Raw genomic sequence first — 18,716 nt, 5'->3', positions numbered from 1 at the left:
AGTCTTAAAAAAATGAATGTAAATCCCATGCATTGGATGAGTGGCAAGATAAAAATACAGTAAAAGCTGTGTTATCCGGCACTTTACCAGCCAGAAAGCTCTATAAACTGGCATTTCTGATCTTCATTGAAAGTCCGGTTTATAGTCCGGTTGGCGCAGGGCCTGCCCCAAGCCCCCTCCTGCACCCAAACTCCCTCCCAGAGCCCGCACCCCTTCCCGCGCCTGAATCTCTCGCCCCGAGCACCCTCCCGCACCCAAATTCCCTCCCTCTTTGTTAACCAGAATTTTTCCAGCCCCGCCCCCCCACCATTCCCCCAACATTCGGGATAAGAAAGTTTTTTACTGTACCACAAAAACATTTCTGTAATTATTAGCCTTTGTAAACCGTTTTGGACAACATATGGCCTGAATCATGAGCACTCTTACCTTACCATGCATAATCACAGTGACAGTTGATCCTCAAATTATTCCAGTTCATTGTAAAATTTGCCTATAACCTTTAACTCATTCTGCGGTTGTAGATTTCATAGGTTTGACTAAGCACTGCATGTAATAAATCCTTTTATTTGTTCTGAAATTACCTGCCATTTTAAGTGACCATCCTTTACATCCTTGTTCTTATGAAACATTACAAATAGGAGTTTTCACTACGTCCTTCATAATCTTAAATATCTTTTCCTTTCTAAAAAGATAAAAATCAGAGGTATGATAGCCCATCATTTTTGTCATCTTGTTGTATATTGGGCAAATAATGATTACAAACAAATGCATAAGTAGCACAGGCTTTATTTTGGTGGGGAAAATTTAAGTGGCCACTGTAACAGATTTTGGTGACATTTAATTATGATCCCAATATTGGCAGTGGAATCAGTTGCAGGGAGCAACAACCTTGGCAAATATTTGGCATTTTAAGTTGTTCTCTGAAATTCTGTGCCAAGTCCGTTGTGAGAGTAAGTGTGGTATTTCAAACGAGACTAGTTTAATATAGGATATTATCTTTTTGTTTCATTTCATAGGTACAAGAGCTGACCAAAGAGTGGACAAACAAGTGGAATGAAACCCAAAATATTCTAAAAGTAAGGATCAGTTAAATGCACCATTTTCTCATTTGACATTTTAAGTAAACTTGCAGAAATGCAATTTTTTCTTTAAAATAGGGTTCCGGAGTTAACCATTCTATTATTTTTAAATTTTGTGTTACCAAAAAAAAGTATGTGTGTGAACCTCACTCTGATTTGACTGTTTGGGGGGAGGGATAGCTCAGTGGTTTGAGCATTGGTCTGCTAAACCCAGGGTTGTGAGTTCAATCCTTGAGGGGGCCACTTAGGGATCTGGGGCAAAATCAGTACTTGGTCCTGCTAGTGAAGGCAGGGGACTGGACTCGATGACCTTTCAGGGTCCCTTCCAGTTCTGTGAGATAGTTATATCTCCATATATTATTTTGAAAATAGCTTTTTGAGTAAAAGCTCATGAATTTTTATATTTTCAAATAAAATGTAATAGGTCTACAGCACAACCTGTTCCATTTTCTTACTGATGCTGGATCATTTCCATCTTGGACTCTGCCAAAAGGGAGATCTGTTTTGAATATTTCAAACATTTAATCTGCTTTTACTGAGCTCTCTGTGAAAACAAATCTGAAAAGAAACCACCTTCTGCTTTTCCCTGTCCTTTGTGTGATGACCTCCCATGGCAGTCGGTGGCACCATTACTATATATATTATGTTAGTGGACACTGAGACAGTTTTTGGAATTTCTGAATGGCTAAGTTTAGGTTCCAGATTTGCTTTTTAGCTTTATTTCAGTATTAGTGTGGTAGTGTTCAGCAGCAATTGTTGAAAGATTTCCTTCCAATCTATGCTACCATTATATCCAATCTTAGACTATCCAATAAATACTTGTTCACAGTTTTTATTCTCCCCCTTATGTCTGCTGCTGCCAGCTTGTGTAATGACTGGCCATCTAGATTTGTATGAAAACATTAGGGAGAAAGTGGCACAATTATTTAACAGCATGCCCACTAAGAAAAGGCACATCTGTTCCCCTTACTCTTATTCTAAAATATCTTATAAAATTGGAAGAGACTTTCAAGGGGACTTGTGCTTCTGAATCACTTAAGTGCTTTTGAAAACACCACCCAGAATAGTTGTTCTGTGTGTAAACTTTTGTTACAAATTCTGTTTATAATCAGAGTTGCCAAGCCTTAATCTAAATCTCTTTCCTCATTCTGCCTACATAGATTTTCTAGTACTAGTTGACTATTGATGAGTGACACTTTGAGTTGCTATTTTTAACAGACTAACTTTCTGATGTTACCAGTCCAAAGTGTAAGAATCTCTCTTTCCACTTGATCTCCCACACAATACAACATACACCTTTAGTTGATTGATTAAATCAAATCTTAAAATTTCAATCTAGTACTTGTTTAGTCCTACCTACATACATATGTTGAATGCGCAGTTAGTGATGAGTTCTGAAAATAACACAAGCAAACAATTGAAGAGGAGATCCCAGAATTCTATCTTATGACCCTGATTTGAGACTTTTTTTTTCTTATTGATTTTGCTATGCATCACTTTTTGATTCCTTTACTTCAGTAATTCATAATTCAATCCTGGACCTTTTAACTCATTATCTGATTTACAAATAACTTACTGTATCCATGCTTCAGAATAAAACACAGGTAATTTGGAGTGCAACACAGAATTGGAAACTGCCTGGCAGATGGTATGACAAAATGGACTAATTTTATTTAATGTCTGTCTAGAAATTGAACTGGGACTTCATATTTGCATATTCCTCAGATTTTTGTTCCAATTTTTCCACTGTTAGGTTTCTCCGTGGTATCCTACACAGAGCTCTGTGTAAGCTCGAGAGTTTGTCCCTCTCACCAACAGAAGTTGGTCCCATACAAGACATTACCTCACCCACCTTGTCTCTCTAATTTGACTAGAGGCAATGATTAAAATACTCCTGTCCCTGGAAAAATGTAAATCTATAAAAAGATTTGCTGGTTTATCTGCTGTGTTTTACACCACTTTAATAAATAAATAAATAAATTTTCAGTAATATTAATATTAAAGATATTCATGTGTATTGGGAAAAATGAATTTGAAATTTATTTTTAAAAACTATGGGCCAAAATAAAAGAACAAATTAGAACACCTCACATATGGGCTTTAGAACCTTCAGTGGCTCCCCACCAAATCGCAGATCCAATTCAAAGTTCTGATCCTAATCTACAAAGCCCTGAATAGGCTGGGACCTGGGAATATTAGAGTTTTCCCACCAACAGTCCACCCATACATACAACTGCAGATTAAAAAACTATTGAATGGAATGTTGACAGTAAAAGGTCTTAAGTACAGAATTCACTACCAAAAGAGATTAGAATGGGCCCAAATCTTACCATATTTGGTGCATGTTATAGAACCCTATTTCTTCTCAGGCCTTCCCCATTATGCCAGAGCTGAATTTTCAGGTATTCCTCCAAAGCTTTTCTCTATTTTCTATAGTACAGTGATTCTGGAACTGTGGTTTACTGAATATTTCAGGTAATCTTTGGAGTTGATTTTGTCACAATAGTGAAGCATTTGTCTGTTGTCAAGCAGAAACATTTCCTGCTCTATAGATGTAGCCCTGGACCCTTCTGGACTTCCAGTTCCCAAAGGTTCTTTTTGAGGGTGCAGAGAATTCAGTACTCCTTTATATTCTTTGCAGCTGCTTATTGTATGTCTTTATTAGCTGTCCTTTTGATGTAAATTCAGACGTGATCAACTTTGCCAATGAAACTTGCAAATGTATAAGACAGCAGAATCAACCTACCACACAACAATCCAGCACCAAGCATGGCTTTGGCATCTCCCACAGTGCCCCAGCTGCGCCCCTTTACCAGGTGTATTTCTCTGCCTTGTGTTCTTCTCAGGTATGGTTCTAGCTTTTGCCTAGAGACATCAGCGGGCTCACCCCTCTATCATTCCTCAGTCCTCTCCGCCCTCTGGCTTCACCTCTCTGGCTCAGAGAGCCAGCTGACCTTTCCCTCTCCTGCTCTTAGCTGTCTGACCAAGGCTCTCTGGCCTGGGGAAGTTTGTGAGTGACCTCCTGACTGCTTTCTGCTGTCATCAGCCTGATCTGGCTCCACTGCTCAACCAGACTCTCACCACTTCCTCATTCAGGAGCATACCCTCCCTGAAGCTCCCAGCCCATATCTGCTCTTCCTCTGAGGTCTCTTTACTCTCATGACTGGACTGTTTTTCTTCTCTTAATTCTGGTTTCTAAACTCTCCTTCTAAGCTCCCTCTCTCTCAGGATTCTGGACTTTTATTTATAGCTGCCAGAGGCAGCCCCACCATCCCCATCACACCAAACTAGGCACACCTGGACTGGAACAGGAGAGCTGAGCATAATTTCGTTTAAGGGGCCAGCTATCCTGTTATGATAACCTATAAAGCACTAAATGTTGTGGGACACACTATGTCGAAGGACTTGTCTACACGAACAGTTAGCCCACAGCAAACTGGGGCATGAATCTAAGCCCCGCTAGCCTGTCTCATGCTAACCATTCCTTAGTGTGCTTTGATCTAGTCCCATTTCAAAATGGGGTAGATCAGAGCAAGCTAAGGAACATAACTTAACAGTGGCCACATGAACAGTTAATGTGCAGCAGGCTAGTGCAGAGTAGATGCACACTCCAGCTTGCAGTGGACTAACTGTAAGAGACTCTCTGTGATGTATTGCTAAAGTTTCAGTCAGCAGGGCATTTGCCATTAAAGCCTTTGGAACTTGTTTCTTCTCCAGGTCTGGAAGAGCTCGTGTTCTTTCATCTTCAGGGTGTAAGGCTCACCTTTTCTCCCTTGCTGGGTGGGGGTTAGGTTTGACTCTTATGTGGACTCTGAGAAAGTCAGTTAACTTATTATGCTTATATTGTTGCTGGGTTATTTGATTTAGTCTGGAGGTAACTAGCATGTCTGTTTGTGTATTTTTAAGAGATTATGGGAGAGCTCAGAATTGGGTAGGACTTTTACTGTAGTTTTGTAAACTCTTGAAGAAATAAAATATTAAAATGTTAGAACTGCCTCCTGTAATGTATGAAAAAAAGACATAATATTGAAAATGTCTCCCAAATCCATTATCAAATGTTGGAATAACTTTTTTTGATCTTTTTACCTCTGTTTATAGAATATTAAATGTGGAAAGGGAAACAAAATGGCAATAAAATGTCAGCGTTGGGAAGTTAAACTTTCAGAAGTTAGGAACCTCCAAAAACAGAGTTTTCCCTACAGCTTGAACTAGGCTATATTATGTCCTATATATTTTATAGCCCATGTTGTTATGGTCATGTATCAATTTATACTTTACAAGAAAAATAGGATTGAAAATGTCACAGCTGTGAAAAAGGCAAAGTTAGAGTTGCAGCGGAAACTTTTCTTTTTTTTACAATTTCTTGACTTTTTTGAGAGCTTGAGTTCTTCCCTCCCAACTTTAAAATGTTGCTTTAGTACGGGGTCGGCAATCTTAGGCACACGGCCCATCAGGGTAATCTGCTGGCGGGCTGCGAGACATTTTGTTTACATTGACCGTCCGCAGGCACAGACCCCCGAAGCTCCCAGTGGCTGCGGTTCACTGTTTCCGGCCAATGGGAGCTGCGGGAAGTGGCGGGCTGCAGGGAGGTGCTGGCCTACACTACAGCTGTCAATCAACGTAAGTTACGCTACTTCAGTTATGTAACTGAACTCGAAAGCAACGTAGGTTGACTTACAGTGGTGTCTACACCACACTGTGTCGACAGGAGATGCTCTCCTGCCTACTTACCTTACGCTTCTCGGGCAGCTGGAGTACAGAAGTCGATGGGAGAGCGCTCCGCCATTGACTTTGCAGGTCTTCACCAGACCCGCGAAATCGACACCGCTGCATCTATCACTGCAGTTTTGATCTAGGTGTAAATATAGACATGGCCAAAGTCAGGGTCTGTTTTAGCACAAAGGGTCCCAGCAGTTGTCTTGTTTCTGGGAGGGTTGGGTGGTGGTGAGTTGAATCTAGTGTTGAGAAGCCTTGTTTACACTGTGGACTTTTTGAAATTCTCCCACTGCTTCAAGCATTAGGGAAATTGACTGGTGGTAGAGCTTGGTCGCCAAGTCTCCCAACTCTATCACGTCTTATGATACTTGATGTTTTTCTTTAATCCAATTCACCAGAAAGTGGAGTGATGAAATGGAAATCTCAGTGTTTTTTTTTTTTTTTTTTTTTTTTTTTTTAAGTAAGTTCCTAGCTGTTGTGTTTGGGGAGAAAAGCTTCAAAAATAAATCTAAAATTCACTGGCTTAAAACCATAAGATTTTTAAAATAATCTCATGGTGTTTGGAGGCCTGACTCAAGATTATTGGAGACGGGGGTTGGCAATATTGTAGAACAGTGATGGTAGAATTTAGAAAAATCCTGATGTAGACACACAGCCTAAGGGAACTAGGCAGATTCAACCCAAGGCTTTGCTCCCTCTCCATGGTGCTTCAAGGGAGGATGCCCTGTCAGGGAACACTGGTTTTTGGGGACCCCTGCCTCTGGGGAGAGCAGGGGAGAAAAGAACCTGGGCAGGAGCTTCTAGTGGTAATGTAAGTCCATTGTCCTACTTGCTACCTTCTTCCAGTTACCTTCCTCCTCCCCCTACTTCCTCAAGTAATGGGGATTAATTGTCCATTCTTTCTTAAACAACGTTCATCTGCTGCTTATCCCGGGTTAGGAGGCATGTTTTTCTGATGCTTCCATTGGTACCTGATGGGGGATGGTGCTGGAGTGTTTCCTGGTTCCCTCCCTTTTTAATCCAGTTTTTGGGTGTGTGAGAGTGCTTGATCCTCTTCCTCCCACCCAAGCTAGCTCTACGGAGGTTCCTGGTACTGCTTGCTCCCTGCCCCGTAGTGGCTGAAGCTAACTGGTTTGTAGAACTACATTGCTTTTTGCCCTTACATGCTCCACCACCCATTGTTCCAAAGCTGCTGAGCTTGTAAATTTCTGTAACCAAATACCTGTTGTTAACTACTACTAACATATGTCCGCTACATGCAGGTGTACACCTAATATCCTAATGCTTTCCACTTTTTATTATGTTCAGTCCCACATTTTCCAATCTTTAACTTTTTTTAAAAGGAATTTTCTTTCAGCTTTTAGCAGAGTGTACAGCTTCTTAAGGTCTGTTCGCACATCCAATTTGAAATGTCCACTTTTGGATGTTTTTGTATTATCTTCACAATAAATCATTAATGTTTAACTCCACAATGATTGATGGGATTTTACTCAAACATTCTAAAATGGAGACCAAGTATGGAAAATTTCAGTCTAAATGGTGAATGCTTCAGAAAGTTGTTAGCATGTGAAAATAAGAAATTGAAAATGTTTTGCAGCACCATAGCAGTTGTAACAGCTGTAATGCTGTGTGTGTAACTTAAACTTGAGCATCACAGTGTTCTGCCTGCATATTGCATGTAGCTATATAACATGCTCACTTTTTCTTTCACTTTCTGCTCTGTTTTTTTTTGTAGGATTCATATATTTAATATATATCACTAATGATTTCCCACACTGTGACAGTGTGCTTATTCAAATTGAACATCATGAACTATTTTGTCTGCTAGTGCTGCTAGCCTTTATAGAACTCTTTGGTTTTGATTCTGGTCCCACCTAGTTTGGTATTATAACCAAACTTCGGCATGTTGGGCCCAGTCATCCTGACTACCTCATGTGGACAGGTGCCAGATTAGATGTTTCTTGGGATGGGGGATATAAAGAGTTGGGAGCAGCTAGTCTGGAGAATGATTCTTTCTTCCCTTGATTCTGAGGAAGGCCCTTTGCTGGTAGATTGCAAGGGTTGGAGCCCTAGTAATAAAGAAAAGCTGTGATTGTTTGTTGTGGGGGTGTATTATAGCTGCTACACGGATTTACACCTGCTGGGTATCTGACAGTATCCTACATGGCAATGGCCTGCAGCATTGGTGAGTCATGTGAAAACCCTATTGGGGTGAGGGAGGATTTAAGAACAGTTTCATGAGAGAACACCATGGGAGGGGCCATGCTACCATGTGGAGGGGTTGCCATCACAGCTGTGCTGGGCTTCTGCAGATCTCTCAAGATTCATATGGATCTTGGGTTGTCCGGTGATTTATAGAGCCAAACTCACTGTTCATTATCTGTGATGGAAAGATTAGGAGGAAACTCCACAAATTGGCTTTTAAATAGTTTCCCCATCTCCTTAGGAGCATCTGTTGCCTTTCTGGCATGTTAGCTTCTTGGCATCATTAAATTCTTTCTAGAATGAAAAGCATTAGTTTTGATGCTGAGCCCTGTGGCTTTTCCATTCACTGGCATCCTTGTACTTGAAAACAGCTCACAGTAATTTAGTATTACAATCTGACCTTGTAATCTGGTTGTTAGATTCTTCTCTTGGTCACTTTATCGAATTCAAGGAGAATGTTTTTCATGCCATATTTAATAACCTTATGTATATGTTGTTGGTATTGTGTAAAATGTGGCTTTGAAATCCAAGTAGATTATGTTGATTGCTTAAATCCCATCTGCTTTGTGTCTTCTCCACAAATGTCATCAGCATTGTCAAGAGAAGTCTTGCAAATGATGAAACAATGCTTCTTAATATTGGCTGTCATATCTTTAGGTGTCATGTGTCAACATCTCTTACTACCTTTAGAATTTTGCTTACATCAATGTCAGACTTAAAGGTTTTGACTCTTGCCTGTTCTCGTTCTGAAAAATTATGATTGTTTGCTCTCCTCTGTACTTTTATTAATGATCAATTCTGAGTTCCATAATTTCTTTAGACATCTTCTAAACTATTAGTGTAACCCATCCCGCTGTCAATCTTTGCCTCTCTTTGTAGACTTTAATTGGTACAAAAGTCTTTTGATTTGGCTGCTGAGTTCTACTAAATATTTTCTCATATTCTTCTAGAGATCATTTCCCTTTCTGGAATCTTATTTTTGTCCACTTGTTTCAAATTTCTTAAATCTTAAATCTCTTCCCTCTTCTCCCTTAAGTCTTTTAGTAGCTCCTCAGTTAAAATGCACCCCTTCAACAAATATCCTGTATGCTTACAAAGAGCCTTTGCCTCCATTTAGACCAATAATCAGCGGTCTACTTAACAGACAAGTTGTTCAGACTAATTAGGCTCTTGAAACCACAAGCCATAAAGCTAGCAATATATCTCCCATTTCCAGCTGTTGATGGCAACTCATGATTGCAATGCTTATTTCGTGTTTGAATTACAATAATTGTGACATGTGCACAGTGGGTGTCTTCAGCAAACAAAAAAACAATTTTTAGCACAACTTCCATGAACTGCTAACGTGCTAGGACCCTAATGCACAATGGGCTTAATAGTTAGAGTCCTCTAATACATACTTCTTCTTTAAACCTACATAATTATTATATAATCACAAAATCATAAAATGATAAGGCCTTAATTTTGATTAATGTAATTTCTCGTTCATGTTACTAGTCAATTAAGCAGTATTCACAGAATATTTACAACACTTATTGTGTAAAGCCCCGATCCTACAAACACTTACAGGGGCATAACTTTGTGAGAAGTCCCACTGAAGTTAAGTATGTGTTTAAGTGTTTGCAGGATCCAGGTGCTAAGTTGTAAATATTTAGGAGCTGAATGAGCAATGGACATAATGATAGAGTACAGGGCCAGCCCAAGACCAAATGGCACCCCAGGCGAGGAGGATCTTCAGCGCCCTCCCTCCCCCGTTTGTTAAACTTTTGAATACCTTATTTTTTATTGCATTTGTAGCCCATTTTATGACTTTGATGCACGATTTGCATGCATGATTTATCCCTGTCATATAAGACGATAAATTTACATGCTAGGATCTATAAATCTCTATATATTCATGCCACTTATAAGCCAATAACAAAATTTGTTTCTGCTAAGCTTCTAGAAACTTTTTAATTTTAAGAATTACTGAAATGTACTAACATGAAATTGAACTGTGCATCAATATTGGGTGGACAAGTATTAAATAGTGTTACAGTAGGTGCCAGCCTCAGAATGACACTGAAGCACAGTGTCAGAGAGATCCAAAGACTGGCCAATGGCATTTCAAGGGATAAAATAGTAAGCGATGTCAGTTTCTCGTTGGCCATCGTCGATCGAAGGTATGTTTTGATGAGCCTGCACTTTGAAAAGCTGTGCTCACCATTCTCGACTGTGACCAGCAGCGTAAGCAGAATCCTTAAAGCTATCCACACATTAGGAAAAGCGCCCTTCAGCTTTACATCATGAATGAATTGGAGAACTTGGAATGCAGAGTGCTTCCTGTGTGGCAAAATGTGACGGATGTTGTCCAGTTCAACATAGATGTCTTTATCATTGGTGTCCGAACACTCCCCATGTGTCAGTGTCCAGTGAAGATCCGTGCAAGTGTTCAAGAGTGTTTTCCTGTCCACCGGCAGCTTACTGAGGTCATAAGAAAATTCCCCTGGGTCTTTTTGTAATGCTTCATTTGTCCAAACCTTTCTTCGATGGATACTTGAGCAGTGTCAACGAGCGAGCAAAGAAACTCCCTCTTGAATTTTATTTCCGAGCTTTCCATCGCCTCATCTCTGGCCTCGTAACCAAACTGTCTCTTCTTCTTCTGAATACGAGTTTCCTTGAAGACAGGCTCACCTCCTAAGTTTTTGCCATTTCTTTGGCAGCAGTGATGGCATCTTCAAGTCGGTTGTCTCTGTAGCCCACAACGAAATCAAGGCAGCTTCTCATCAAAGTAGTAGCGGTTGCGATGTCCATCGACTGAGTTTGTAATGCCTTGCTTACAATGTTTACTTGGAACAGAATATCGTGCCAAACCACAGTTGAGACTAGAAATTTGAAGTCAATGATTTAGTTTGCCAGGCTTTGCGCCTCGTGTCAGATTCCGGCCTCGGCTTTACTTGACTGTGCCAGTTATATCAGGGAGTCGTAAATCTCAGTCACTTGGTACTTCGCTGGCCTTATGCTGTCAATGCGGCTCTCACAGCGAGTGTCACTTATCGGCTTCACAGTTAGATTTGTAACATTGTCCATGAGGCTCTTCCACCTGATAGTTGATGCTGAAAACAGGACGTATATCCTTTGCAGTACTCTGAAGAGAGATACTGAATCTAAAGAAGATGATGCTGCATCTGACACAACCAGGTTGAGGGAATGGCAGCCACAAGGCACGAAGGAAGCTATTGGATTCAGCACAAGAATCCTTGTGTGGATGCCACTGCTGCTTCCCTTCGTGTTTGGGCCATTGTTGTAGCCTTGAAGCGGCAGTCCAGAAGCTTTATGAATGTTTTAAATGAGAATAAAATAAACAGTTATGTTAGGCCTTTTCCAGTAGAGCCATCCACAGAGCAGAAACAGATAAAGTGTTCCTTTACTTGGATACAGCCATCCTCATTGTCAACAAATCTTACTGCAAATGACATCTTTTCGCTGTGATTAATGTCGGGAGTGCAATCTATTATTACAGTGTAGTACTTTGCTTTGCCAAGCTGTATCAATATGTTATCAAGCACCTTCCTTGCTATAAGGTCAATCAATTCATTTTGAATTGTTTTGCTACAGTAATGGTCCATATCTTCTTTACAAACTACTTGATGTAGGTTCTCATGCATGATATCGTCGTATTTCCCAAGGAGCTCTACCAAACCAAGGTAATTACCATTATGTTCACTGAACAACTTATCCGCTGAGCCCCGGAAAGCCAAATTATTCTTTGCAAGGAAGAGGGTAATTGAGATCAGATGCTTGAGCATGTTCCTCCAGTGCTGGGTTTATGTATTAATAATGCGCTGGTTTTCTGCGTCTATGCATTTATTCATCTTGAGCATGGACTCGACCTCCATCCATTTGGAGTCAGCCGTAAAATGGCCGGGTGACTTTCATGTTGCTTCAGAGCATCAGCTAAGTTATGCCAGTAATTGTACCCAGATAATACAGGTAGCAATTTGTCATTCTTGTAAAATATTTGGCAACAAAAACAGAACACTTTGTCAGTTGATTTTGAGTAAACTTGCCAACTCACCATTCTTGAGCACTCTTTCGCAGTGTGACTTTGAAAAGTGTCGCTTCTGCGCATTTACTGGAAATGTCATATCCTCATTTTTGCCCGGCCCATTCAAAATTGTATGATATCGGCAGTGTTTAGGATTGCTGGCCATTAAGCAAGATCTGATGTATCGATCTGTGGTGTGCTGTTTTTCTTACTGCTATTTCTGTCGTCATGCAAGACAGATTCTTCTTTATCGTTTCTCTCCTTTTCACGTAAACCAGATTTTTCTTTGTCATTACTCTCCTTTTCATGTGAGACACATTCTTCATATTCACTCTCCTTTATGCCGCCAGGAAAACTGGACAATTCTCCAACACTTTCCTCACATTTCCATTCCTTATCTTCAGGTAAATCTGCTAATTCCTTAGTCATAGGACTTCCATCATTTACATTTTTCTCCTCAATTTCTTCTGCACTGGGACAATCACTACTGCCTAAAGTCCGGTCTATGATTAGATATTTTCTCATCTAATTTGCCCCTTGCTGCAAACTAGGTTGCAATTGAGCTTTTCGCTTCCTATATTGAGCTCTTGAATGCTTCTTTGGGGGTATCGTTTGTTTTCTTCGGGTAAAAACAGACCGTATTAGGGAGAGCAAAAGTCTGTGTTCCACAATCTTAGACAGTCATCAAACATTGTGTTAAATGTGGCAAAAGAAGTAACAGTATTTCATTTATGTTACTGCGTAGGTAGGGGTTCAGTAGATATCTCTGGCATCTCATTAAATATGTCCTTTATTAGTTGCTATGTACACTCTTCAAGTCTTAAAACACAAGTACACTTTCACAATTACACAATAATACAAGGTTCACGGTGTGGCAGCTGAGCTCTCACTTCACTTCAGTTTGTTCTTATTTCTCACTGACTGACTGGTGATGTCCCTCCCCTTATATACCTGCGAGGGCATGGCTGATAACATTCTAGGAGGTTAAAGGAAAATGTAGCTCTCAGAAAATCTGAAAGGTTCCACGAGACTCTACAGTAAAGATCCAGAACATTCTAGAAGGAAGGTTAGTGAAAATGAATCCACATATGGAATACCTGAAACATTTTACTTCAAACATTCTATTTTCCCTTTTGTCGCTAACAACAAAAGCAGACCCTGAGCCTGGCGCCCCCTAGGCCTGGCATCCCAGGCAGTCACCTGGGTTGCCTGCACCTAAACCCGTCCCTGATAGAGTATATTTGTCAGCACACAGATGTTTACATTACTCTATTGACATTTTTTAATACTCAGCTTTTGCATATGTTTGTGTACTTGAAAATAGTATTGGAAGGACTAACTATTACACTTAAACCTTAAATTATTTCTGAAGATTTTTCAGATTCTAGCAATAAGTGAATCCAATTACTGTGAAACTGTTCTTTACTCACCTGTATTGGTTAGTGCACTTTGGTTAGCATGTTGAATTTAAAAAAAGTCATATTACTAACATGATCTTTCACTTTTAAAAGGACACAATCAACATAAGAATCACACTATTGTCTGAACATTTTTTTGCCTATATAATTAGCAGAATTTTTGTTTACATTTTTCAATTTGCTTTCTGTCTCTGATAACCAAACTGGCAGTACATAAAGTGTTATTTCCCTTTTATAGACACAGTTTTCTCTGTTTAGATCTTTAACAAAGTAATAGGCTAGAGAAAAATAAGTAAGAAATAAGAAAGGACAGCCGTAAAAACTGTCAGGGAGATTCACGGGCAGGTGCTATACTTGAAGCTTGCTTTATTTTATTTTATTTATTTATTTAGTTTAAAATAACTAGATTTCAGGGTGATGGGGTTCGTTTTTTCTGTTAGCCAAAAAAATGTGTAATGTTGTTGCACTTATCAAACTACATTTGTATTACAAAGACCGGTAAAGATAGTTTGCATCAAATATAACTTCTTATTTACACATTATAAAAATTTCCCCATCAGTTGCTTTGGAGGCTGCGGGGGAGGAAAGATGTTAGGGTTTTTTTAGCTGCTAGCATTTATTTCTCAGTGTCTGTACCTTCTCAGTGATAAAAACCCAACAATTTACCATAGCTTCCCCTTTTTTCTAAAAACCCTTTTCAGTGCTTTTTTGTTTTTTGGCACTAGAGGTCACTGTGGATATCAAAATCCGCTTTCTGTGGCTGTTTAATTTGCAGACATTTCAAGGTAAAATGGCTTGCAATATCATGACTGTAATTGCCATGTCGACATTCTTAAACATAAGAACCTGAGAATGCCAAAACATTGCTGTAGGGACAAGCCCTGATGAATCGCACAAACTATTTTGATAGAAATGCTGTCTGAACAACAGTTTAAAAACTGGGTAAAATGATTATTTATATATTCAGGATTATTGCAGCTATTAGTCATCATTTTCAGCTATTTTTTTAAATACTGTAAGAGCTAAAAAGTTTGACTAATACTTCTTGAGCTGAAAACTTGAGACAGTATGTATTTACTTTCCACTTACAGTATCTTGTGGTTGGAAATGCCAACGGCACCGATATATATATTTTTCCATTTCGAACTATTTTTCAGACATTTTTTATCTCATCAAGTACATCAGCAGGTTTATAATAGTACTTTAAATAGTTAAGATTTAATCTGTTTTTTTGCCTACTCCTTCTAATGTTTGCTACCTACGTCTGGCAGTTGTAACGAGGTGCTTTCACCAGAGTTGGCTGATAACAATCAATTTTTGATCATTGTAAACCCTTGTGTAGTACTATTTTTTTTTCTGGTGATGACCTTTAATTCATATTTTTAGCTCTCCATTTTATTAGAAATGTATTCCCTGTATCTGTGAGCACTCTCTCTCTTTTTCTCTTCCCCCCCCCCCCCCCCCCCCCGGAGTAGACAGGTTACTGGCTTATCTTTATTTATAAAATCAAGTACTGTGGCTACACACATATTGATCACTTTCATGGGACTTAAAGTTGAGAGAACTTGTTGTAATTAAAGAACACATAATTTTCCTACTCCCCTAAAGCCTATATAGTTGGACTTGTACTAATGGAGCCTGGTTTTACAGAAGGAGAGACATGAGAAATACCAATATATCTTAGGTTTCAGAGTAGCAGCCGTGTTAGTCTGTATCCGCAAGAAGAACAGGAGTACTTGTGGCACCTTAGAGACTAACAAATTTATTAGAGCATAAGCTTTCGTGGGCTACAACCCACTTCTTCGGATGCATATTGAGTGAAACATATCGAGGAGATATATATACACACATACAGAGAGCATGAACAGGTGGGAGTTGTCTTACCAACTCTGAGAGGCCAATTAAGTAAGAGAAAAAAAAAAAGGCTATATAGGGATTGGGAATGGCTGAGCCATTACAAACATTGAATCTATCTCCCCTTGTAAGTATTCTCACACTTGCTTCTTATCAAACTGTCTGTACTTGGCTACCTTGATTATCACTTCAAAAGTTTTTTTTCTCTTACTTAATTGGCCTCTCAGAGTTGGTAAGACAACTCCCACCTGTTCATGCTCTCTGTATGTGTGTATATATATCTCCTCGATATGTTTCACTCAATATGCATCCGAAGAAGTGGGTTGTAGCCCACGAAAGCTTATGCTCTAATAAATTTGTTAGTCTCTAAGGTGCCACAAGTACTCCTGTTCTTCTTGCAATATATCTTAAAAACTTGGGCTAAAATAGTTCTGAAGTAGTCGTTCAGTGTGACATGTATAGAATAGAGGGTTGTGGTATGTGTTTGACCAGCCCAGTATCGATATTGTTCCACTACAAATTATACAGATTTTGAGTTTGAATGAGAGTTTGGACATAGATTATCCAAAACAGTGTTCTCCTATACCAGCTGGATCTTTGGATGATATCATACCAATGCTTATTGCCTCACCGGATCATCTCACTTGCTTATTGCTTGTACTTATTCATATGTATATGTTAATAAGAGGGGAAATGATATAGTAGATACAAGTATTGTAAAAGAATTAGAAAATCATAAAGGATTTCAATTCTGCTCCTGGAACACAGCATATTTCCTCCAGGAAAACACTTTCCTCCCTCCTCACTGCACTCAACAATGATTTCTTGGTGCCTTGTCCAGTTTCAACATGGAGTTGCATCTGTGAGGAGGAGGAAAGGGAAATTGGGAACTGATCTACCCGTAGCTCTTTCCCTAATACAGACGCTACTGAAAGTGGCCCAGCCACCTGGGGAACACTGACTGCAGCAGTCAGAAGTGGATTTCAAAAGTAATAGTTGCCCGATTCCAAGTCTCCCCCTGCTAACTGAGTTGACCTTGTTAGGAAAACTCCCTTCTCTTTCCCCTTCAGCTGTCTGCAATGCCTTCTTGGTGCTCAGACCACGTCTAACTTTCCTTTTCTGCTAGATAGTCTAACTCAATGGTGTCTTTATGTTTCTGATTGGTTTTCATTTCAGTTTAAAGGGCTTCTTTACGTTAAAACCACCTGGGCTATCAGAGAAGCACAGTTGGGAGCAGCAGCTTCTGAATTTACCAGCAGTGGATCAGGGGCAGGATTGGATAAATTAGTTGATTCAGGCTGTGCATTCCAAAGAGGGCCCTCAAGTTTCTGGGAATGTCTGTGCTCCCAAGTGTCTGGTTGCCAGCCTTCTGCTTATGATTGGACTGCTATGTTTGTGGATTATCTAGGCCATGCTTTGCCTTAATCCATCCCTGGGGACTGCATGCATTTTTCAAATGGGGAAGAGAGAGCTGCTTTTAACATTCCTTTTACAGCCCAGATGCCACTTGTTCAGCAGTTTTTCTGGGGATCTGGATGCTTTTCCATTCATTTTCTTGTGGAAATATGCTAGATTGAAAGCAGAGTAAGCTCCTCATCTACTTTTTTAAAATTTTTTTTAAAGAGAAGCAGAAGGCTGCTATCAGAGAGTTTATCTGCTAAAGAAGCAGCAAGTGTTCTGGAGAGAAGCAGAGGAAGGAGGCAAAGTGGAACAGACAATCCTATTTAAACTTGGGTATGGGAGGAAGAAGAAACTCTTAAACACCAACACTTCAAAAGAAAGATGTAAACATACATTTCCCCACTCTCTTTTCAAATTAATTATTTCCAGTAATTGTATGGAAATATCTGTTCAGTGAGATTAGTTTAAACTAATGTAAACTACCAGAGCCACTTTATTATAGTCACATTCCAGGATGTGTTTACTAGTTCAGTAATACATGACTTGGGTAGCTTAAATATATAATGCCGTATTGTACCTAATATGTGTATTAACTAGCAGCTAAGCATATCCTGGACTTGTATTGCAATTCTAATACATTTAGAGATGAGGCTTTGGCCCTGTACACTGCTCAAATACATGGACTATTTTTATGAGATCTGCTAGAGGATGAATCCACCTTTCAGATTGGCATTACAACCACTATGGCCACTACTGCAGCCTGAGAGTAATCCCAACTGGAGGAAGGGGGTTGATTTAGTGGTTAAGGCACTGGATTGAGGAGATCAACATTCAATTTCTGAGTGCCAGAGACTTCCTTTGTGAGTTTGGTCAAGTCACTTAATCTCAGAGGCTCAGTTGCCTGTTTATGAGGAACATCAAAGATGTGGTGGGGACTAGATAGAAACTCCTACTGCCCCTCTCCCTCTACAGGGGATTTTGCCAGTGGACCCTCATAGTCCTGAATCCACCCCATCAAAGCACCACCGTAGGCTGAGGTCTAGGAAACTCCTTTAGAACGTAACTGTGTAGCACATGCTCTCAGTGTGTTGCTCAGTCTCCCTGAGCAGTGAGTGCAACTTCTGCTGGGTTCAGAGCAGGCAGGGAAGGAGGGAGATAAGGACTGAGAGAAGAATTTGAAGCTAACTACTGTAAAAGTGTAATGGTGGCTTTCTAGAATAAGTACATTGGCAAAAGAAATAAAGAAAACCAGTGAAATATTTGCAAAATTTAACTTTTAAGATGTTAAAAACTTAATGTTAAAAGTTTTAAAATGTTAATCTTAACCATGAGACTTCCCTTTTATGCTCTCGCAATCCACCGCCACATTTACAACTGGCTTAACTCAATGTGTCACTTCTAAATACAAGCTGGAACAGATTGTGTGTTAACTGCTTATGCTAAACAATCTATAAAACCATTCAAGGTGAAGGGCCCGTTAACACCCCTAGAATCATAGGAAGGAAAGAAAGGGCGGAGGAAGCAGCTGGGAGGGCAGTTGTAAGTGGGTTACAGATTTATGATAAACCATAAATCCAGTGTCTCTATTCAGTCATGATTTTTAATGTCTAGCAAAGTTATGAATTTAAGCTCCCAGGCTTGTCTTTTTAAAGTGTTGTGCAGGTTTCTTGGAGGATAAGGACTGATAGGTCAATTTATTAAAGCAGTACAACAGTTCAGCTGCATTGGTGCAGCGTTTTAACTGTAGACTTGCCCTGAGTTAGTCCCAGACCTGAAGAACAAATCTGTGTAAGCTTGAAAACTTGTCTCTCTCACCAACAGAAATTGGTCCAATAAGAAATATTACCTCACCCACCTTGTCTCTCTCTAATATCCTGGGACCAACACAGCTACAACACTTCATACATTGAAATCAGTGGCAGTTTTGTCCGTGCAAAGTCAAAGATCAGACATTTTAACTTATTAAATTGATCCACATAATTATAGGAACGAAGACCAAATTTCCTGAATAATGAT

The 18,716-nt window shown here is 39.7% G+C and overlaps 1 protein-coding gene across 2 annotated transcripts in view; it reads left to right on the top strand.

Moving 5' to 3' along the window:
- Positions 1 to 18,716, top strand: part of KIF16B (kinesin family member 16B) — a 209,299-nt gene that overhangs the window by 49,239 nt on the left and 141,344 nt on the right. For both annotated transcript variants that reach the window (XM_024199818.2, XM_024199817.2), the window contains exon 12: positions 1,017 to 1,076. In XM_024199818.2, coding sequence (XP_024055586.1) covers positions 1,017 to 1,076 — 60 coding nt within the window. The remainder of the gene's footprint in view (positions 1 to 1,016; positions 1,077 to 18,716) is intronic.

Source organism: Terrapene carolina, unplaced genomic scaffold, assembly GCF_002925995.2.
Source record: "Terrapene carolina triunguis isolate 2854851 unplaced genomic scaffold, T_m_triunguis-2.0 Scaffold132, whole genome shotgun sequence".
Taxonomy (NCBI): domain Eukaryota; kingdom Metazoa; phylum Chordata; order Testudines; family Emydidae; genus Terrapene; species Terrapene triunguis.
This window is presented reverse-complemented; position numbering and strand designations above follow the sequence as displayed.